The sequence below is a fragment of the Nannobrachium achirus genome (assembly GCF_963921795.1).
Source record: "Nannobrachium achirus genome assembly, chromosome: 1".
NCBI classification, from domain to species: Eukaryota; Metazoa; Chordata; class Actinopteri; order Myctophiformes; family Myctophidae; genus Nannobrachium; species Nannobrachium achirus.
The window spans coordinates 18,568,207-18,591,975 of NC_137810.1; the positions used below are offsets into that span (position 1 = coordinate 18,568,207).

General features: G+C 42.8%; 1 protein-coding gene across 1 annotated transcript in view; it reads left to right on the forward strand.

Moving 5' to 3' along the window:
• Positions 1-23,769, forward strand: part of LOC308286517 (ephrin type-B receptor 1-like) — a gene marked incomplete at both ends in the record, with an annotated part of 96,924 nt that overhangs the window by 9,419 nt on the left and 63,736 nt on the right. Inside the window, 2 exons of the mRNA XM_080727559.1 lie at positions 20,380-20,444; positions 22,696-22,986. Of these exons, the coding sequence (XP_080583685.1) occupies positions 20,380-20,444; positions 22,696-22,986 (356 nt within the window). The remainder of the gene's footprint in view (positions 1-20,379; positions 20,445-22,695; positions 22,987-23,769) is intronic.

Below are 23,769 nucleotides of genomic sequence, written 5' to 3' on the forward strand. Positions count from 1 at the left end.
AGAGACAGTGCTGGTTGAGTGGGATAAGTTGGTGGAATGGCAGATGAAGACGAGCTATATACGGTAGTAATTGTAGAAAGATCTGTCTTTTTCTCTTTCTCCTAAGAAGGACAATACAGACCATGTTTTAGCCCACTGTCTACAGCTCAATTGACATAGTCTGTTGTTGCTAGACGATCGGAGATCTCAATTTACCAGTACATCTGGGGACTTCTACTGTACAGTATATGCAGGGTATTTAGTGGACAGCGCTGAACGGCTGCCAACAAAACTATGCTTACTGCTTTTGAAATCAATCCTGTCACTGCCCTAATATAAAGGACACTTGGTTAGGTTCTGCAATTCAGATTGTGTTGTTTGTCTCCTCCCAATTTTAGCAACGAAAGCTGGGATATTGTCCAAAGCGTTTAGATATTGACTTGTCTCTATGCTTATGCTATATCTACAGTTTTTATTGTGGTGGAGCAATTGTTTCAAGTTCTCTATTCTCCTGGCCCAACTTATTGTTGGATTTTAAAGCAATGATTGAGTTGAAAAATCTAGTCTGAAAATAGCCCTTGGAGAAAATAATGCAAATGTCCACGAATTATTAACCAAACTTTATGTTTAGCCAGCATTGACTCAGTTATTCAGGTAAGCGCCGGACATTGGAGAAAATCTAAACAATCTACAGCAGGGTTCCCCAATAGGCGCCCGCGGGCCATTTGCGGCCCGCAGGGGTTACTGTCTGGCCCCCACCAACCCCAATAATAATGGTGGTATAAGAGCAGCAACAACACTACTATATCGTCGTTGTCGGGTGGCTTGTATCTCCAAATTTGTACGTTCTTTCGCAAAGTAAAGCCCTGCTTCATCATACAAGGCCGTCGCACAAAAGTAGTGAAAACAGCAGATCTACAAGCACAGTGTGCTTGTAGATCGGCTATTTTCACTAGTTTAAATCATTTTTAAAATGATAAATGCAAAACGAACGGTTTTGGACATAGGCCTACAAGGTTTTCACCCGACAACGACGATATCTGAACTGTCGCTGGAGTAGCGGGAACGCCACAGTTGCCCCCAGAAATGTTGTGGCCCTCGGCTTGGTACCCTAGACATAATTCGGTCCTTGGGGAAAACTAATTGGGGAACCCTGATCTACAGTATGTTTGCTGGTATGTTAGAAGCTATGAATGGACAAGGACATGTATTAACACCAGTAGATCACCAGTAGATCACTCCAGATGATCCATCATCTATGCCCCCCACTCCCCACCTTTGCTTCCATCCTTGGAATCCGACTCCAACTGTGTCTCCTCAGGTTTCTACCTCAAGAGGCGAATGAGCCAGCAAACCTTCCTTGCCCTTCCCAGGCTAAACATATCTCTCACATAGCTCAGATAGTTTAGGTGTGCTTGGCTTACCTTGCTTTGCGTGCAGGATGTACATAAACATCAAATGGTCACTGGCTCAGAAAATAGCTGTGGCAGCTCACGGTACCCAAGTAACCTTTGGCTGAACCCTTCTCCTTTCTGCCGTGCATTCAGGATTTACAGTTCTGACCTAAACTTGACCCCCGCCCCCCCCCCGACCCATGACACAGCTGATCTTTACATGGTATTACTCTCGAAACACGAAAAAATGTGATTCTGCACATAAAAGACCAGAGCGTTAATTTAAGTACTGTATACTTTGTTGTATGATGAGTATCAAAAATATCCGATCTACAAGCTCGAAACACACACACACACACACACACACACACACACACACACACACACACACACACACACACACACACACACACACATACACACACACACACACACACACACACACACACACACACACACACACACTGTATATATATATATAATTTTATTTCACATCAGACTATTTTGGTGATGGCTCTTCCCTACAGGTTGATAATGTTATTTGTGCTGAAAATAAACTTCGAAAAATGATTACGTCGCTTAATTGCCTCGTTAATAATCATGCTCGCAATGTGCATGTACTCATAACACAAACAGCTGTTTAGACAGAAATCTGGTGTTGTGTTTATAGACGGTAGTTCTCTCTCAAATCAGCACTTGCCCGGTCGGGGGGGGGGGCATCCTGAAAGAAAACTTCACCTGCCAGAGAGTTTTATTTACCTGCCAGGGACAGGTGGCCAAGCCTTTTTGTCAATGCCTGTATATGCTTGTTGATAACATTCTGACCTGGGTTTTGTGTGGGATTTGACAACAAGGCCCACCAGCCACCATGTTTCACTCTGTGTTGGTTGCGAGGCCCGCCCATTGAGCCAACGTATGTTAATATAAGGCTCCACGCTGACCTAGCCAAGCTACACACTGAGCTAGCATGTGTCTGTAAGCCATGCTGCATGCGGTTTTACATGATGCTTCACACTAAGCCAACGGATGTCTTCCACACTGGCCCTCAGCAGAACACCTGTCAGCAGACTGGCACACACACGCACGCACACACGCACGCACGCACGCACGCACGCACTCACGCACACACACACACACACACACACACACACACTTTTGTGTGGCTGAGATGCAGTGAAAGTAATAATAATTTAACCTATAATGACCAAAATTGGGACACCACTGTTAAAGTGCATGGTTAATAGAATATACAGTATACACGATTAGACAACTTTTGTTATTACTAATAGCCTACCTACACAGTAAAATCCTACTGATACAGAATATCAGAATATCTACTGTTTATATATGCGGTGTCTGATGGACTTCTGTTCTGTACATTTGAAAATATACTCGTCCAGAGTATTCTCTGGGTTGCCAAATTATTTTCAGTATCCACAACTTTCCAACATCCCATCGCGACGCGACGTGAGCTTGTATGTCTGCTGTTAACCGGAAGTGTCTCGCAAATAATAATCCTACAGTAAATTCTCACGGAAACAGGTGGATACATTGACACAGCTCCTGCAGTTTGGGACTAATACATAGTACAATTGTAGCCACAGTAGGAGTGTTGTGTATGTCATTCTGTATTCTCTTATTTTGAATATCACTCATCTCTCAAGACATTCACTTTGACAACAGTTCAGATCTCCTGGTTCTTTTATTTTTTTACAAAGCCCTGTTGAATTTTGGCAGAGGGTGCATAATGAATATGAGCTACAATTACCGGCTTACTGACAGTGTGATATGGATTTCACATTAAATATTGAGCATGAACAGAGTTTAGCTCGTGGTGGCTTCAATACTTCAACTAAAAATGGAACAAGTTAATCTCCAGCTCTTCCTAAAAAAAAAATCCAACAACTCCACTCACATCTACCAGTTTTGCAGAGAGTATCAGTCTTTGCTCAACACACACACACACACACGCTCACTTTGTTCAGAGTTAAACAGAGAGATCTTGGCAGTAGATTGACTGTTTCCCGGCTCGCATCTCCCATCTAGAATGTGAAATGAACAAAGAGATCAAGAGGACAAGTTATGTTAACAAGGTGTGCCATTCTCGCTTCACACCAAATTCTGGGCCCTGGGTACAAGGATTCACTGCGGGCCCCCCAGGAATGTTCTTCATAGAGGAAGGGGGTTTAACCCATGGGAACGCATTATTACGCATTATTTTTTGCTCTAACTATTGAAAAATAGCAGATATACAAGTTCACAGCGCGTGATACCGAGACGAGTGCCGCGCTGCGAGCTTGTAGCTACTATTCTGCTATTTTTCAATATTTTTTTTTAATAAAATAATGAAGGCCCCTCCACCTTGGGCCCTACTCTGTCCCACTTTCCCCCCTCTTGTGACGCCCCTGTGTGTGCCATTCTCACTCACAGTTCCCCCAGGGTTCAGCGTCTGTTCAGACTGCTGTTTGAGACGTTGCTCACACTTGGCGCTGATGGCAAGACAAGAGTGAGAGATTTCCACCTGATCATTAATCTGAACCGCAGTAAACAGAATGTTCCCTAGTTTTGTGCTAAAAGAATCTCCCTCACCAATTTCTAATACAGATTTGATCATCAACATTTTGTATTTGTTGATTTACTTTTCTCAACAAAAAAAAAAGTATAGGGATGGGCGATATGACATTTCTGGACAATATCGATATCCGATGCTGTTACCGGTATGTCCGATAACCGATATAAACCAATGTTGATGTGATCTCATTCTGTATTACAAAAATTATACAAATTTTGTCCATTCTGAAAAAGGCATATAAACACTGAATTTGAAAAGCAATGCCTCTTTATTCCAAAACCAGGGATGCACCACTGTTGAAATGCCAACATAAAAAAAAAAAAAATCAACTTCTTGACCCTTTTGAAAGATTCCCTAAAACACTGATAGAATCTGCAGCCATTATCATCACAACAGGCTTTTTTTTTTGCCTTTTTTATTTTATTTTTAGATATTATTAAATAGATTATTATTTATTTGGATATCGGTTTGATATCGATATTGCATTTCAAGGCCAACATTGTCTGATACCAATATAATGACCGATTAATTGCCCATCCACCCAAAAAACAACATCTATTGTAACAACATCTTCTCAACTCTCAACTCTAAGAAGTCCCATTCCATGTTATTATTAGTGACATATACTGTAGCGGTATGTCTGCCAGCCCAACAGAATGAGTGCTTCATCAACTAACAAGGTCAGCCAGAGGCTGTGTTGAGGTGAGAAAACATGGTTCTCTTCATGTTTGCAAGCTTGTTGTTTGCAGCTTTCTTTAACGGGTGTGTGCGTGCAGGGGCGTCACAAGGGGTAGGAAAGTGGGACTGAGTTACTAGGGCCCAAGGTGGTGGAGGGGCCTTAATTATTTTATACTTTAGCTATTGAAAAATAGCAGATATACAAGCTCACAGCGCGGCACCGAGTGCCGCGCTGCGAGCTTGTAGATCTGCTATTTTTGAAAAGTCGTAAAAATTTGAGCAAATCTTTGAATATGTATTTTTTAAGCGAACATTTGTAACTCAAATTTTGCTTCCAGGGAGGGGTCCCTGGAACTCAATATTTTGAGATGGGGTTCTGTGGCCAAATACATACCATTTTGGGGGTCCTTCACAGGAAAAGGTTTGAGCTCCACTGACATAGAAACATAGGTTTTTCAAAAAACCTCAGAAGGATTTGAAATATTCAAAGATTTTCATGATTTTTCAAAAATAGCAGATCTACAAACTCGCAGCGCGGCACTCGGTGCCGCGCTGTGAGCTTGTATATCTGCTATTTTTCAATAGTTAAAGCACAGGGGCCCCGCAGTGAATCCTTGTACCCAGGGCCCAGAATTTGGTGCGACACCCCTGTGTGCATGTGTGCGTCTGTGTGTGTGTGTGTGTGTGTGTGTGTCTCCTTTACTGTAGTGAGAAAAGATGGCATGTCATGTTAGATTTATTTCATGCCTGAGAGACGGAGTACGTTCACCGCTAACGCTCAGTTCTAAAAATACAAACATAAGTTGTAGTGTTGTGTATGTCTGTCCTTTCATCTGCTTGACGATTACTGCTTTGTTCTTTTTTGTTTCATTTTACATTGACACAATTTATTAGCTATCTTTATGGTCACAGACATCTCGTGACAAGTTTATTCTGAAGAAAGAAAAAACAAATGCAGTTTATGACAGGGGGTGGGGGCTGTGTGTGACAATCATACCCTGGTGTATAAACAGTAACTATTGCCTGTTTATAGAGAACATATTATGTCCTGTTCTATGAGTGCAAGGTTTCTGTACAACTTTTTTTTGTATTTCTATTTGCTTTTATGCCTTTATTGATAGTTATACAGTAGGCTGACAGGAAATGGGGGAGAGAGATGGGGAGTGACATGCAGCAAAGGCCTGCAGGACTCTAACCCGCGACGTGTTGACAGGCTACACTTAGCCTAGGAGCCTGGACCAGCGCGCCAGAGGCCCATGGCAGGCCATGGTAATTTATTTTAAACAGTTTATTATTGAAACAGTCACAAGCCTGTCCCGTTTCATTAAGTGAAATCCATGAAGCCACACATTTTCTAGGTCAGGGCTGTCAACGGAAGAATACACAGAAAGAGACAAAAGGAAGAGAAAGAGAGAAATGGATGAATCAGGGAGAAGGAAGAGAGAGAGAGAGAGAGAGAGAGAGAGAGAGAGAGAGATTGAGAAAGACATACAACAGGACAATGTGAGACCACACAGATAATAGAGATAAGAGACTGTGAGACTGCTGACTGCAGAAGCACTGATACAGAATTGTGTGTTAATTGTGTGAGCGTGCACACGTGCGCCTTCTTCTACAAGAAAGTGTGACACAGATGAGTGCTCATGTGTGACAGCTCAGTTGTCCTTTTGAACACAACAGCACTGTGTCCCTCCTCACTTCCATTCACAACAACATGCCATCAATGAGTAAAGCAGCTCACTGCCTCAACGCACCCCGCTTACACTTTATTAACTGACTATTTATTTTATTCATCGGATCTGGTCATAAAGACCTGGTGCCATGCAGCACCACTAGAGCAGTGCATTCACAAAATGTCTGTCGTGGGTTAGCGTCGTGTTCCTGTTACTTTAGTGCCGAAACATGTTTTGGAAAACGTGTGGATTGCAATGAGCAGATTTCACAGGGTTGGACTTAACCACATGAACCCTAGAGTCCCTATTCTGGAGCGAAGAAATGTCTTAAAAGAGGGGAAAAGAAGGAGAGGATTAAGTGTTGACCCCTGGGGGACCCTGGGCAACTAAGTATATACAGTAGGGTTTAAAGGGGAAGACCACCCATTTTCAATATTGAACTGTCATTAATATACCTTAGAGGAGTTGTGTGGAAATAAAAAAAAGGTTCCCCCTCTTCTGTGTTGCCTAGAACTGGAGGATTGATTTTGTGGTTTGTATTGCAATATACAACGTGATGACATCACACCGTTGTACTTTACAATACAAACCCCAAAATCAATCTTCCAGTTCTAGGCAACACAGGAGAGGGGGAACCTTTTCTTTATTTCCACACAACTCCTCTAAGGTATACCAGTAAGACTCCCTAATCGGGAGATAAGCGACCGTCAGGTCGCAGCGTGATTTTAGGGCAAAATGTGTAGGAGCAGTGTCCAAAAATGTGGTTCAAAAAATCGGCCTGATGGTGGCGCTATATGGGACATCCATATTGATGAGATGGGTGTAGACATACTGTGTACTGATTTGTGTGATTGTAGGGCAAAATCTGTAGGAGCAGTGTCCAAAAATGTGTTTGAAAAAATCGGCCTGATGGTGGCGCTATATGGGACAGATCCATGTTGATGACATGAGTGTAGACATAGTGTGTACCGATTTGTGTGATTTTAGGGCAAAATCTGTAGGAGCAGTGTCCAAAAATGTGTTTTGCAAGAATCGGCGTCATGGTGGCGCTAGAAGAGGGCCATGTGAGAAATGAGGGGTGGGGTCTCCGCGTTGCCTTGGCGGACGAATAGATACCGGCCCCGGCTCTCCCGGACGCTCCTAGCCCGAGTTACGGCATTTTATGTGAGCTGCAGTGGAGGGGGTCCTCCACTGGGGGCGCCACCACTTTGGCATCCATTTTGGAGCACCAGGAGTCGGTGGTCCCCGGGAATTCCCCGTGAGCAGCCCCGTTGGGGTGGTCATTTGGTCATTTTTGCACATTTGGTAATTCTTTACATCTGGGGGTCCAACGGTTGCGGAGATATGAGCAGGGCAAAAGTGTGACGTGTGAGGTGTGACAGACAGACTGACTGACTGACGGACGGACTGACTGACTGACGGACGGACGGACTCACAGTTTGTGGAGGTTTTGATAGTAACTGCGACCTGACGGTCGCAATTAATGACATAGTTCAATATTGAAAATGGGTGGTCTTCCCCTTTAAGTGGTTCTGGAATAGCCTGATTTCAGACTCTACGCTGCAGCTTGAGTCTGAAGTTGCCTCCATTCTATTTGATTGAAAAGGGGAGGGGATTTAAAATTTGAAATTCCCAATCACAAGAGATCTGGTGGGAGGGGTTCGTTTGACTTTTGCACACAAAACATTCCCTCCTCCCCCTCCCCTCTGTGACATGCACCAAACAGGTCATTGTCTTTGATGTTTTATTGATTAGAGAGAATCACTAACGAGCTATCGACACTTGTAGCTGTAGCTCTTTTGAAGTTCAAAGGAGATGAGCCACCCCTCCCTCCACTGTTTCTGTTGATTTTCAAAAGTTAGACGCACCCCTCCTCCGTATTGCATTGATTTCATTGGTCGGTAGGCCAAGATACCGTATCAAGAGACGCGTCATATGACACATCCAGACCAAGAGAAGTAGTTCACTCAGAGAGTGGGCGGGTCTATTGGCTGGAGCCAGGCTAGTTCTGGAAGGCTACTCTGCATACTGTTGAGACAGTATTGGTATGTGTAGTTATGCCTATGTATGTGTCTGTGTGTTATCTGGCAGTACATGCTGTTGCTGTATAGGGATGGGACGATAATCGATATTATCATTTATCGTGATAAAAAACACTCACGATAATCGTATCGTGGAGATTTAATTTAACGTGATATTGTCTTCCGTCATGCACTGGGATCAATTCACCTTTTATTTGCTGAGCTGCATATCCGGTACCACTTAAACCCTCCATAATTGGTAAAAGGTACTTATAAGTACTTGATACAGTCTTTTTTTCACTCTCTATCAAATGTCTTTGCCAAAAAATAGACGATCTACAAGCTCACAACACGTCGCATTGCGACGCGTTGTAAGCATGTAGATCGGCTATTTTTTGGCAAATGTTAACGCCCCAGGACTATGGATTTAGATTTTCGCGATAATATAGTAAATGGCGATTTCTTTTGTCACAATAATCGTGATATGAAATTTTCATATTGTCCCATCCCTATTACTGTAACATGTTGAAGCTTGTGTGTTTGTGTTTGTGAATTATCATGCTGTGGAATGTATTGTGTGTAAAACTGCTGAATGTGGTTGAATTATTTCTGCAGGGAGTACGACGTCTCCCACTGTGCGTGTGTACTGTATGTGTGTGTGTGTGTGTGTGTGTGTGTACAGTACAGTACATGTGTGTGTAACTGTCTTCACGTGTGGTAAAAAAAGGGGAAAATATATACAGTTGGAGGGGGTAGAGCATTGTATAAACAGAGATTTTGTTGTTACCGGTATACAGTATATACATATATAAAGATTTTCTTTTGCTGTCGCGTTGTCACAGTTAAGCTAGTGGTCAGAACCATGCCAACCTCACTCACACACATGCGCATGCACCACAAACGCGTGCACGCGCACAGACACACGGTCACTTACGGTCTGTGAGTGTTACAAGTGGAAGAATCTGTAGTGGTATGGCTAATTAACATTCAACCACATAGATGCACACATGTACGCACGCACAAACGCACACACGCATGCATGCACGCACGCACGCACAGTGTGGAGAGATCAGGAGACCATAGAGATACTCTTAAATCAGCAGCTGTGATGGAAATAGCTTCATTTCTCCCTTGGGGGCCAGAAAAAAGCTATAACAGCCTGCTACAATATGGAATGGATTTACCTGCTGTTTTTGCCAAGCCGCAAGGCTTTTACTTCCACGTCGTGCGGGCGGGTTGGCTTTTGTTTAGTGGTTTGTACTTTGTAGTAGTTGTTGACAAGCGTCAATGCTGAGGAGAATTGGGGGGGAGTTTGTTTGAAATCCCCCTTGCAAATTGGTAATGGTAATTAGGCCAATAGTTGGATATCGTCGATGGTATGTCCAAAACCATTGGTTTTGCATTTATCATTTTAAAAAGTATTTACACTAGTGCGAGGCGTTGTGTGCTCAGCAAGAGCCGTTGGCCGCCGCGTCCACGTCCATGGACGCGGCCGTGGACGCGTCCATGGACGCGGCTGTGAAAAAAACGGCCGTGGACGCGAGGCCGCGTCCACGGACGCAAACGGCCGGCCGTCCCGGTCGTGGACGCGGCCGTGGACGCGGCCGTGGACGCAGACGGCCGGGGACGCGACCGTGGACGAGGCCGCGGACGAGGCCGCGGCCGTGGACGCAAACGGCCGGCCGTGGACGCGTCCATGGACGAGGCCGCGAAAAAAAGGCAGAAAAAAAAAAAAAAAGGTGTCTATTGTATGTATTTTTTGATGGAGAATTCAAATATGACCTTCTTTTTTGCATAGGACAACTCTAACCTGCATCAATTGGTATTTTATAATTGCCAATTGTACCCTATCCATCTAAAAAACAAATTGGATGTCTATTGTATGTATTTTTTGATGGAGAATTCAAATATTACCTTCTTTTTGGGATAGGACAACTCTAACCTGCATCAATTGGTATTTTATAATTGCCAATTGTACCCTATCCATCTCAAAAACAAATTGGATGTCTATTGTATGTATTTTTTGATGGGGAATTCAAATGTTACCTTCTTTTTTAGATAGGACAACTCTAACCTGCATCAATTGGTGCATCAACCTACTATCTATCTATCTATCTATCTATACTTCACCTTTAGTCCAGAAGAGAGTTCAGCCTCAGGAACTTGCACACATGGAACTGTGTCATGACTGTGTCATGGAGCTAAACAGGGCTATGTTAAATACTCACAATGAGTCTGACAGAAACTGGATAATGCTTTGTTAACTGTCGCACCTAAGTCCCTGCTAGTCTGAACAAACATCACCTTCCCTCTCATAATACTACTACTACTACATTTATATAAAGCTGCTCTTGCATTTGAATTCAAGTCTGACACAAGTTAAGGTTAACTTAGGTAGTATTTCATTTTGCTGGCTTTTAGGGTCTGTGTGTGAGTGTGTAGGCTCACAAATTATTATAATTGTCATTAAGTGACTCTATCTATCTATCTATCTATCTATCTATCTATCTATCTATCTATCTATCTATCTATCTATCTATCTATCTATCCATCTATCCATCTATCTATCCATCTATTTATTTATACTTCACCTTTAGTCCAGAAGAGAGTTCAGCCTCAGGAACTTGCACACATGGAACTGTGTCATGACTGTGTCATGGAGCTAAAACAGAGCTATGTTAAATACTCACAATGACTCTGATGGACCAATCAGGGTGGTGGTGGGGGGAGGGATCAACAATAGACAGAAACTGGATAATGCTTTGTTAACTGTCCCACCTAAGTCCCTGCTAGTCTGAACAAACATCACTTTCCCTCTCATAACACTACTACTACTACATTTATATAAAGCTGCTCTTGCATTTGAATTCAAGTCTGACACAAGTTAAGGTTAACTTAGGTAGTATTTCATTTTGCTGGCTTTTAGGGTCTGTGTGTGAGTGTGTAGGCTCACAAATTATTTATTGTCATTAAGTGACTCTATCTATCTATCTATCCATCCATCCATCCATCCATCCATCCATCCATCCATCCATCCATATATTTATTTATACTTACTGTTTACATTTTCTATAAATATTTATTTCTATATAAAACTCAGTTGTGTGGAGTTATTGTGTGCCTTTTCTTGTAGCTAAAGAGTCCATTTGTTCACTAGACATTAAGTCAAGGTTACTATTTTGAGTTGAAGCTAAGTGTTTTATTGCTTTGTGGTTTAACATGATTTAAAAGGCAAATTCATTGTTATGGTTACTTTAGAAGACTGCTGCTAATTCAAAGAGTTAAGTTAAAGGAACACAAAACATGACCTAACTCACAGCTGCCATTGGACAGACAGTTACAACATAGTCCTACTCTTATCTTTCACAGAACAGACAATTGTTTTATCTATTTGAGACTATGTAGCTGCTCTATGGGAAATAGAGCATTATATCAGCCTATTCAATTGATAATGACCAATGGGTGCCAGTTTCTAAGTAGTTAACCATATTAACATAACAATATATGTGGCCTAGACATGGATATTGCCCAATCAACTCGTAATCTACAGAAATGTCCACCACATCACACAGTATAAAACTTAGTAGGCTCAGTGGATTCACCTATGTTAAATCATGTCAGGTTAGTTTGGTTCAAGGTTCAAGTATAATAATTTATGAGACAAAAATGTAAACAGCACAAATGTACAATCACATCTCGGCTAGAATGATAACATAAAGTCCTGACTACTCCTTGTTATTGTGGTCCTAAATACTACAATGATTAGTTTGGATGCATTGCTTCTATCATGTCCAATTAAAAATAAATACATTACATACATACAGAAATCTGCCTTCTCCTGTATTGTATTAGTGACATTCATTATAAATAGTAAAATAACAGGACAGAGCAAAAAAGGCCTCTGTTGTGTCTTTATCTGATCACATGCAATCAGACACTCACACTGCACAGCAATACTTTATTACAGGCTCAAGGCCCACAGGGTAAGAAGACAATACATTACAAAGATAATAATTAAAAAAACAACAACAGAGAGTACATTCACCAAGCCCCACCGGAGCTAAAGAGGCACTCATGCCAGTGTCCTCTAACGGTAGACGTGTACCTGACAGAGCTTTCCCCACATTGGTTACAGATATAAGGTTTCTCTCCGGTGTGAATTTGTTGGTGTATTTTGATATGTTCCAGTCTAGGAAAGCTCTTTCCACACTGGTCACAGCAATAAGGTTTCTTTCCAGTGTGATTTTTCTGGTGTGCTTTGAGATGATGCATATCACTGAACCTTTTCTCACACTGGACACAGCAGTATATGGCTTCTCACCAGTGTGGATTTTCAGGTGTCTTTTCAGAGCCGTCTTCAGAGTGAACCTTTTCCCACATTGGTGACAGCAGTAAGGTCTCTCTCAAGTGTGAATCTTCTTGTGTTGTACGAGGCTAGATTTTACAGTGAAACGTTTGCCACAGTGTTCACAGCAGTAAGGCTTTTCTTTGGTGTGAAATCTCTGGTGTACTTTCAGAGCAGCCATTAAACTGAACTTTTCCCCACATTGGACACAGCTGTATGGTTTCTCTCCTGTTTGAATTCGTTCATGTATTTTGAGATAAGACAATCGAGTAAAGCTTTTCCCACACTGGTCACAGCAATAGGGCTTCTCTCTAGTGTGAATTCTCTGGTGTTCTTTTAAAATCCCCTTTTGAACAAATCTTTTCCCACACTGGTCACAACAATAAGGTTTCTCTCCAGTATGTGAACGCTTATGATCTTTTAATTGTCCAGACCGAGCAAAATACTTCCCACATTGTTCACAGCTGAATGGCTTCACTCCGGTATGAATTGTCTGGTCTACTTTGAGATAATAAATTGAGCTGAAGGCTTTTTCCACATTGGTCACAACAGCACTGTCTTGGTTTAACTGAGGACAGCACAGGACAGGGAGAGAAAACACACACCTGATAAGAGCCAGATTCACACATTGATCAGCATTTAAGTAACATCATCATTATTATTGTTGAGTCTGAAAAGAACAATACAATGTGATAGATCTTTACACATCTGACCCATAACATTATTAGCAATTCACATGGTTACTATAATAGGTGAGTCTTCTAGCTTTTTAAAAATCTAATATTTCATTAATTCTTTCTCTTACTAAGTGGAACATCCCACTTCTTAATTGTATATTATTTGGAAAGGGTTGAGTAGCAAAATGTTTGCCATAAATTCAATGCTGAGTTGCATTTGTTTTCCTACATTTTCCCCTTCAATGTATTATTACAATGTATTTACTATTTCTTACTTAGGTCTACTTAACTTTGTATTTTTACATTATTATATTGATCAACATTAACACATAGTGTGTGTTAGGTTAGATTAGTTGCAGAGTGTCCACAACTGTCCAGAATACACTGTACATAATTTCAAGACTCCAGACTTCAAGTGAAGATGAAATCTCTAGACGGCACCAGCGGCAATTCTGATGAACGGGTGGAACCCAAAGACCATCAAGATCTCTGTAAGTCACAGACTGAGTAAGTCTCCAGATAAACTCACACACATCAAAGTGTTTAAACATTACTTTTATCATTCATGACATAATATCATGTTACTGTTACCTACATGCCTTTATATGGGGAGAACCAAGCAACTTTGACCCGGTGATGATTTTGCTTTTAATAGAAAGGAATCCCTTACATTGTTGTATGTTAAATTACTTTCTGATCTGTTTGTGTTCATTATAACAGCCACAGGAAAGATACATTGTTTCAGATTGTTCCAGAGATTGTTCCATTACTGGACACTGGCATGAGTGCCTCTTTAGCTCCGGTGGGGCTCGGTGAATGTACTCTCTGTTGTTGTTTTTTTTAATTATTATCTTTGTAATGTATTGTCTTCTTACCCTGTGGGCCTTGAGCCTGTAATAAAGTTTATATATTGCTGTGCAGTGTGAGTGTCTGATTGCATGTGATCAGATAAAGACACAACAGAGGCCTTTTTTGCTCTGTCCTGTTATTTTACTATTTATAATGAATGTCACTAATACAATACAGGAGAAGGCAGATTTCTGTATGTATGTAATGTATTTATTTTTAATTGGACATGATAGAAGCAATGCATCCAAACTAATCATTGTAGTATTTAGGACCACAATAACAAGGAGTAGTCAGGACTTTATGTTATCATTCTAGCCGAGATGTGATTGTACATTTGTGCTGTTTACATTTTTGTCTCATAAATTATTATACTTGAACCTTGAACCAAACTAACCTGGCATGATTTAACATAGGTGAATCCACTGAGCCTACTAAGTTTTATACTGTGTGATGTGGTGAACATTTCTGTAGATTACGAGTTGATTGGGCAATATCCATGTCTAGGCCACATATATTGTTATGTTAATATGGTTAACTACTTAGAAACTGGCACCCATTGGTCATTATCAATTGAATAGGCTGATATAATGCTCTATTTCCCATAGAGCAGCTACATAGTCTCAAATAGATAAAACAAATGATAATTGTCTGTTCTGTGAAAGATAAGAGTAGGCCTAGGTTGTAACTGTCTGTCCAATGGCAGCTGTGAGTTAGGTCATGTTTTGTGTTCCTTTAACTTAACTCTTTGAATTAGCTTGGCTCTCTTTTTAACTCATGAATGCAAAAGCAGTCTTCTAAAGTAACCATAACAATGAATTTGCCTTTTAAATCATGTTAAACCACAAAGCAATAAAACACTTAGCTTCAACTCAAAATAGTAACCTTGACTTAATGTCTAGTGAACAAATGGACTCTTTAGCTACAAGAAAAGGCACACAATAACTCCACACAACTGAGTTTTATATAGAAATAAATATTTATAGAAAATGTAAACAGTAAGTATAAATAAATAGATGGATAGATAGATGGATAGATGGATGGATAGATAGATAGATAGATGGATAGATAGATAGATAGAAAGATAGATAGATAGAGTCACTTAATGACAATTATAATAATTTGTGAGCCTACACACTCACACACAGACCCTAAAAGCCAGCAAAATGAAATACTACCTAAGTTAACCTTAACTTGTGTCAGACTTGAATTCAAATGCAAGAGCAGCTTTATATAAATGTAGTAGTAGTAGTATTATGAGAGGGAAGGTGATGTTTGTTCAGACTAGCAGGGACTTAGGTGGGACAGTTAACAAAGCATTATCCAGTTTCTGTCTATTGTGATTGGTCCATCAGACTCATTGTGAGTATTTAACATAGCCCTGTTTAGCTCCATGACACAGTCATGACACAGTTCCATGTGTGCAAGTTCCTGAGGCTGAACTCTCTTCTGGACTAAAGGTGAAGTATAGATAGATAGATAGATAGATAGATAGATAGATAGATAGATAGATAGATAGATAGATAGATAGTAGGTTGATGCACCAATTGATGCAGGTTAGAGTTGTCCTATCTAAAAAAGAAGGTAACATTTGAATTCCCCATCAAAAAATACATACAATAGACATCCAATTTGTTTTTGAGATGGATAGGGTACAATTGGCAATTATAAAATACCAATTGATGCAGGTTAGAGTTGTCCTATCCCAAAAAGAAGGTCATATTTGAATTCTCCATCAAAAAATACATACAATAGACATCCAATTTGTTTTTTAGATGGATAGGGTACAATTGGCAATTATAAAATACCAATTGATGCAGGTTAGAGTTGTCCTATGCAAAAAAGAAGGTCATATTTGAATTCTCCATCAAAAAATACATACAATAGACACTTTTTTTTTTTTTTTCGCAGCCTTTTTTTCGCGGCCTCGTCCATTGACTCGTCCACGGCCGGCCGTTTGCGTCCACGGCCGCGGCCTCGTCCACGGCCGCGTCCACGGCCGCGTCCCCGGCCGTCTGCGTCCACGGCCGCGTCCATGGCCGCGTCCACGGCCGGGATGGCCGGCCGTTTGCGTCCGTGGACGTGGCCTCGCGTCCACGGCCGTTTTTTACGCGGCCGCGTCCATGGACGCGTCCACGGCCGCGTCCATGGACGTGGACGCGGCGGCCAGCGGCTGTCTCTCTGTGTGCTTGTAGATCTGCTGTTTTCACTACTTTTGTGCGACGGCCTTGTATGATGAAGCAAGGCTTTACTTTGCGAAAGAACGTACACATTTAAAACTTGGAGATTTCTGCCCGACAACAACGATATATTGTTAGGCAGAGAGACAAAGGTGGGTATGCTGTGACGCCAACTCATTCGGTGCTAATTATACATGTTATATCACTGGAGCAGCATTTTGATCAACGGTCCATTATTGTTTGTTTGCCTTTTCTTCCCGGCAGTCTGGATACTAAATAGCACTGTTTGCACTCTCACAGTTATGACGAGTTATTAGGCTTAATTTAGACACCGGCAAACACTTAAATACAGTAAATCAGGCTACTCAGTTTACAGTTTACAGCAGGCTGTGAGAGTGTGTGGGTGAAATGAAAAACTTTGTGTTGTAAGGCCTATTTTTGAATCAGCAAGACATTGTGAACCAGAAAAACATACAACATGAAAATAGGACATGTACAGTAGTATTTATCATCGTTGGACAAACTGGATTCCAGTGGTTCTCTACATTTTCTGCATCAGGGCCCACTTGAAAATATCTCAGGCATTCGCGGGCCATTCATCTGACCACTCAACACGGCAGCCTATCGGCTAGCCTGCCGTGGTGGTGAGTGGTGAGTTGGGTGGGCCTTTTCAGAGGGGAGCGTTTCGCTGTTACTACGTGTCATCTTTTCGTCACCCTAACCCAGGGTTCCCCAATAGGCGGCCCGCGGGCCATTTGCGGCCCGCGGGGGGCTACTGTCTGGCCCACACCAACCCAAGTAATAATGGTGGTACAGTATAAGAGCAGCAACAACACTAGTATTTCGTCGTTGTCGGGTGGAAATCTCGTATCTCCAAATTTGTACATTCTTTTGCAAATCATACAAGGCTGTCACACAAAAGTAGTGAAAACAGCAGATCTACAAGCACACAACGCCTCGCACCGCGAGGCGTTTTTTAAATGGTTTAAATCATTTTTAAAATGATAAATTCAAAACGAACGGTTTTGGACATACAAGATTTTCACCCGACAACGACCAAAACTGTCGCTGGAGTAGTGGGAACGCCACCGTCGCCCCCTGCAATGTTGTGGCCCTCGGCTTGGTACCCTAGATATAATTCGGCCCTTGGGGAAAACTAATTGGGGAACCCTGCCCTAACCTAACCCTTACCCTAACCTCCGTGGGGTGAGTCGCTAAAGGCCTCTCCATACTTCGACCGAAATGTTCGGTGAGTTGTGTTTTCCGACGTGCAAATTTCCGAACTCTCGTTCGGTCCAATGCTTTTCAGAAGTCCCGAGGGATATCATTTTATGGTAGAAAAGGACCTTTTGACCGAAAACGGCGGTTTCGGTCAAAGTATGGACAGGCCATGACACATACTGTAGTAGTAGCGAGATTTCACCTTTTCAGAGCATGTTTTTTTGTGTGTGATGATCAATCAATCAATTGTGTTTCCATACCACGGTTTGGATCAATGTATCTAACTGATAAACTTTAAAGCTCCTATTTATCTGTATCGGAATGAATACACAATTTGTTTTTTCAAGGTTTTAAATGAAACATTTTTTTCTACATAATTCTTTTTAATTACATTTTTATGTCAGATTATCATTTCGATCTTAGTGTTTTGCCAATTATTTGGGGGCCCAATTGCAATATTCTCATGGCCCATTAGTGGGCCCTGACCCACAGGTTGAGAGCTGTTGAGAACCAGACTGCGGACTTCGTCAGGTTTTTTAGATAAGCTTGTGCCCGAGATCGAAGGACCTTTGACGTTCGGGGCTGTGGTGAGATCTGGGTCTGGGTCTAACTAGTCTCTCGATTACAGACAAAGGACCGACCTTTTCTTTGACGATGGCTAGCCAGATTGGGGTCTAACAACCCTGGCTCCTGTAAAAGGCTAAAGCTCCCCCACAAAAACAAGCTCTGGAGATAAAAGAGTGACGAGAGTGAGCAGCAACAAGATCAGTAGTCAGGGAATATTATCAGAATACCTGTCAAAGCTGGGAATACATTTGTTACCATTCGATTTCTTCACCAATGTGTTTTGTAAAGGTGTCTAGTAGTAACATATCTAACAAAGATTGAAATTCAAAATCCCTAGGTAGGAGATTCTTTAACAGCTAGGGTAATTCTGGGTCTCATTCACTTACTATCCACGAGTTTCCAACGCCCCATAGTGCATTGCGCAGACGTCTGCACCGAGCTTCCGCCGCCGATTTACAAGCTCACAACGGGTTGCATCTGCGACGCGACGTGAGCTTGTATGTCTGCTGTTAAACCCGGACGTTTGGTCCCGATAGTCTCCAGTAAACTCCCGTGGAAACCTGTGGATACACTAACTAGGGGAAAAAATCGCCGCTTTAAGTGGGATGTGAAGGGTCTTTTAGGTGTTTTTAATTACGGTATTCTGAATCCATTGCAAGCATTTGTTTAGCACAAAAAAACATTCCTTGGGCTAAAAATGGAACCAACTGTGAAAAGTGATGACTCATCACTAAACCATCGTTTTTTTTGGGCTGCTTTTAGCCTAATGAATGTTTGTCGTGCAAAACAAATGCTTGCAATGGATTCAGAATAGGCCTAATTAAAAACACCTAGTTAGACCCCTCACATCCCACTTAAAGCAGATTTTATAGGAGTAATTCTTTTCCCTCATAGTATAAAATATAGTAAGTGAATGAGACCCAGAATTACCCTAGCTGTCAAAAAATCTCCTAGGGATTTTGAATTTCAATCTTTGTTAGATATGTTACTATTACGAACACATTGGTGAAGAAATCGTTTGGTAACAAACGTATTCCCAGGTTTTATTAATATCCCCTGACTACAGGCAATGAGAAGAGAAGGTGGGGGAGCTAATGAGAGACACTGCACCCAGAATGACAGTGTGATATAGAGGATGAGAGAGAGAGATGTCAAGTATCGGGGGAATTGTTTGCCTGCGGCTTCCTCTGGGTGTGATGTCGCTTAAATCTTCTTACCATGCCTTATTACAAAGGGATTTACATTGGGGACCCGTGTTGCCAGTGTGCCACTTAAACTGTGTCAGCATTGTAATGGCAGCGAGTGTGTCTGTCCATGCGTGTCGCAAATGAGCTTTGAATAGTTCAGCATCATACAGCAGCGCAAAGACAACGCCCGAGTAACATGGTGTACAAACTACAAACATAACACAAACGCCATTAAATGTTACTGGTGGAGGCGTCTTATCGTTCTGTTTAGACACATCTACCTTTTTGCATATCGTCGTTGTCGGGTGGACACCTTGTATCTCCAAGTTTCAAATGTGTACGTTCTTTCACAAAGTAAAGCCCTGCGTCATCGTACAAGGCTGTCACACAAAACTAGTGAAAACAGTCGATATACAATGCCATACATCACAGTATTTGAGCTTAATACATTGACATGTAACTTAGTCAGACAATCACAAGTATTTGAGCTTAGCCAGACTGATCGTGAAAGGTGGAGGCTGGGGTGGAGGAGGCAGCTAGCAGCGAATGTTCCGAAGCTTCGGAAACCAAGCATAGGTAGAGAAAGCAAGCCGTATTTAAAGGAGCCTTCCCTACTGATTGAGAGCTTTGATTGGAGTATGGCAGTCATGTGACATAATGACCAGCAGATATGAGAATGAGGAATGAGAACAGAGCTGACTGACAGCTGACTACAGCTGGGCGGGATGACTCCCGGGTCCTGCATAAACTAACGCGTCGCTTCAATAATTGCGTTTGCTTACAAACAGATTTTTTTAAAACATCTGTTTATTGTAGTTTTTATATGAAAGGCATTTTCAAGAATAAAGATAGTCCAAGGAATTACAAAATATACCACAAAAGAAAAAGAAAAACAAAACAAGAGACAGACTTTAACTGTCATCATTTTCCTCTCTCCCCAATTTCTCTCCCTCCCTCTCTCTCTCCCTCTCTCTCCCTCTCTCTCTCTCTCCCTCTCCCTCTCTTCTACCTCTCCCTCTCTCTCTGTTTCCTCTGACAGAGACAGTGATGGATACAAGGACAGCGACAGCTGAGCTAGGCTGGATATCATTCCCTGCCAATGGGGTAAGAGCAAACAGATAGGTGTGTGTGTGTGTGTGTGTGTGTGTGTGTGTGTGTGTGTGTGTGTGTGTGTGTGTGTGTGTGTGTGTGTGTGTGTGTGTGTGTGTGTGTGTGTGTGTATGTGCATGCCCCTGGGAAGGCAGCAGTTTGAGTACACATTACAATGCTCCATTAACAAGTCTGTCAAAATCTTAATTACAGCGCCAAGGTGACACCAATTATCCAATATTGATGCAGAACAGAATGGTGATGAATACAGCAATACACACACACACACACACACACACACACACACACACACACACACACACACACACACACACACACACACACACACACACACAGAATACTACTGTACAGAGAACAGAACAAATTAGCATACAATATTGTACTAGAAAATTACTTCTCTGGCTTTTTGGTGAGCCATCTTTGCCTTGTTGGCTACCATCTATTTAATTTTTCTTCCTATCGCCAAAATAAAATGCCTGGGTTTCCGAGGCTAGCTACCATCTGGTCAGATGGACTAGGTGTGTGTGTGTGTGTGTGTGTGCGTGTGTGCGTGTGTGCGTGCGACCGTGCGTGCGTGCGTGCGTGCGTGTGACCGTGCGTGCGTGCGTGTGACCGTGCGTGCGTGCGTGCGTGTGACCGTGCGTGCGTGCGTGTGACCGTGCGTGCGTGCGTGTGACCGTGCGTGCGTGCGTGCGTGTGACCGTGCGTGCGTGCGTGTGACCGTGCGTGCGTGCGTGTGACCGTGCGTGCGTGCGTGTGACCGTGCGTGCGTGCGTGCGTGTGACCGTGCGTGCGTGCGTGTGACCGTGCGTGCGTGTGACCGTGCGTGCGTGCGTGTGACCGTGCGTGCGTGCGTGTGACCGTGCGTGCGTGCGTGTGACCGTGCGTGCGTGCGTGTGACCGTGCGTGTGCGTGCGTGTGACCGTGCGTGCGTGTGTGCGTGTGTTTGTGTACATGTACAGAACATTGTTGCTGTCGGGCAATAACCTGTATCTCCAAAACCTTTCAGGAAGTGGAATGACCAGCGTTCCAGACGGTGGTCAAGCTCTTGTTAAAGCTTTTCTTTGGTTAAAAATGGCGTCCTGATTTTCTGCCAGACGGTGTGACGATAATGATTTGGTGTGTGTGTGTGTGTGTGTGTGTGCGTGCACACATGCATGCGCGCACGTGAGGCCAGTGGCTCTAATTGTGATGAATGGTTGCTCCGCAGAACCGAAGGGGGGGAGGGAGCAGAGAAATAGAGCGAGCGAGAGAAGGAGGAAGGGCTTTTGGGAGAGACTAGAGAGAGAGAGAGAAAGAGAGAGAGAGAGAGAGAGAGAGAGAGAGAGAGAGAGAGAGAGAGAGAAGGAAAGTTTAATTTGTGTCAGGCCACTATAAACCCATTAATCATTGCAACTCCTCTCCTCTCCTCCTGCCAGGCACGTGCACACATAGACATCAAAGGGGGCTTGAGCCCCTCCTTTTACCCGTCTGTGAAAAGTGCCCCCACTAGACCATGAATGCAGTTTTTACTCTGGTGAAAGAAACGCAATAAGGTATATGCACATACGCCATTTTGTTCTACTTCCGGGTGTCTTTCGACTTAAGTTCCTTCACAGGTGTTTCTGATGATACTAATCAAGGGTCTGTTCCATTCTGATCAAATAGAGTCAGAGTCTGGAAACACTCTTCTACACCAGTGGGTCTCAAAGTGTCCTTGAGTGGGTTCCAAATGTCCCAATACAGGTGCGTAACTCTGAGAGTGTACAAATGGAAGCAAATGGACCTGCAAGGATCCATTTGCTTCCATTTGTTGATTCCATTTGGACAGAGTTTATGAGGGTCCTTGAAATTAAAGAACCACTGTACAATAAATCAAACAGAGCCTTAATTAGTATCATTAGTAACACCTGTGAAGGAAGTAGAAAGACACCCGGAAGTAGAACAAAATGGCGTATATGCATATACCCAATTGCCCCCCTTTTCATGCCATACCTGAAGGCAGCATTCAAGAGAATTGTCTTGTCCAAACCCTCCTGAACTTCCATGCCGTTACGTCACATCTCCAGTATTCACTTGATTATGCTAAGTTCAGTGTGGTATCAACCACCGGAGATAGCCGACCTCCAAGCTCACAACCTCCAAATAGCAGACCTCCAAGCTCACAACGCATCGCAATTGATATTTTCACCAAAAGGCCCTTTTAGAAATGTTAGCCCCTGCCTCTCTAACATTCTCTGCACGTCCCTGTCTCCCTCTATCCCAGTGGGAGGAGGTGAGCGGCTACGACGAGAACCTGAACACCATTCGGACGTACCAGGTGTGCAACGTGTTCGAGCCCAGCCAGAACAACTGGCTGCTCACCACCTACGTGGACCGCCGCGCCGCCCAGCGCGTCTACGTGGAGATCCGCTTCACCGTGCGCGACTGCGCCTCCATCCCCAGCGTGCTGGGCTCCTGCAAGGAGACCTTCAACCTGTACTACCTGGAGGCCGACCGCGCCGTGTCCGAGGGCGTCAAGGGCGTGGAGTACTGGGCCAACGCCCCCTTTCTCAAGGTAGGACAGTCAGTGGTCCTCAACCTTTTCAGGCCGCGACCCTTGAAATAATCACATTTTAACCGGGGACCCCCCCCCACCCTGATGAGCACTAAGAGTTGAGGCATTACATTTTGTATGACATGTTTCAATTGTGAAAATAGTAGATCTACATGCTCACAACGCCTCGCGTTGCGAGGCGTTGTGAGCATGTAGATCTGCTGTTTTTCACAATTTCTGCCTCTAATATTACAACGTATATATACAGTAATACGTTGTCACACTGTTTTTAAAATAAAGTACTACTCCTGGGAGCTTCTATCCAGTGTGCGGACATCCTCTCCTTTCATTGTACGTATTTTTGCCCAGCACCTGGTACTACTATGTTTTGGATGTGCGTGCTTCCCTTTTGAACCTGCCTCTAATATTTGACATGTTTAATTTGCCATTTTAGAGGTATAAGGATATGTAAAAGGATATGTAAAAAGTCCTTTAATTGTCACTTTAGAAATGTGTAGATACTCTCTATACACTTGTATGTTGGTTTGTTTACTGTTGAGTGAGAAAACAATGTTGCACATTAAGTTAATATTCTGGGGACCCGCCAAAATAATTTGGGGACCCCCCTGGGGGCCCGGACCCACAGGTTGAGAACCACTGAGGTAGAACACGCTAGAGACCCAACCCATATTGGCAGTTTTTTTGGTGGGGGAGTCCCGTGCCCATTCCCGTGCCCATTTTCTCAAGCCTTTTCATGTCAAGAAGAGAAGATTTATATTAAAGAAATACAAAATATTTCAAAAA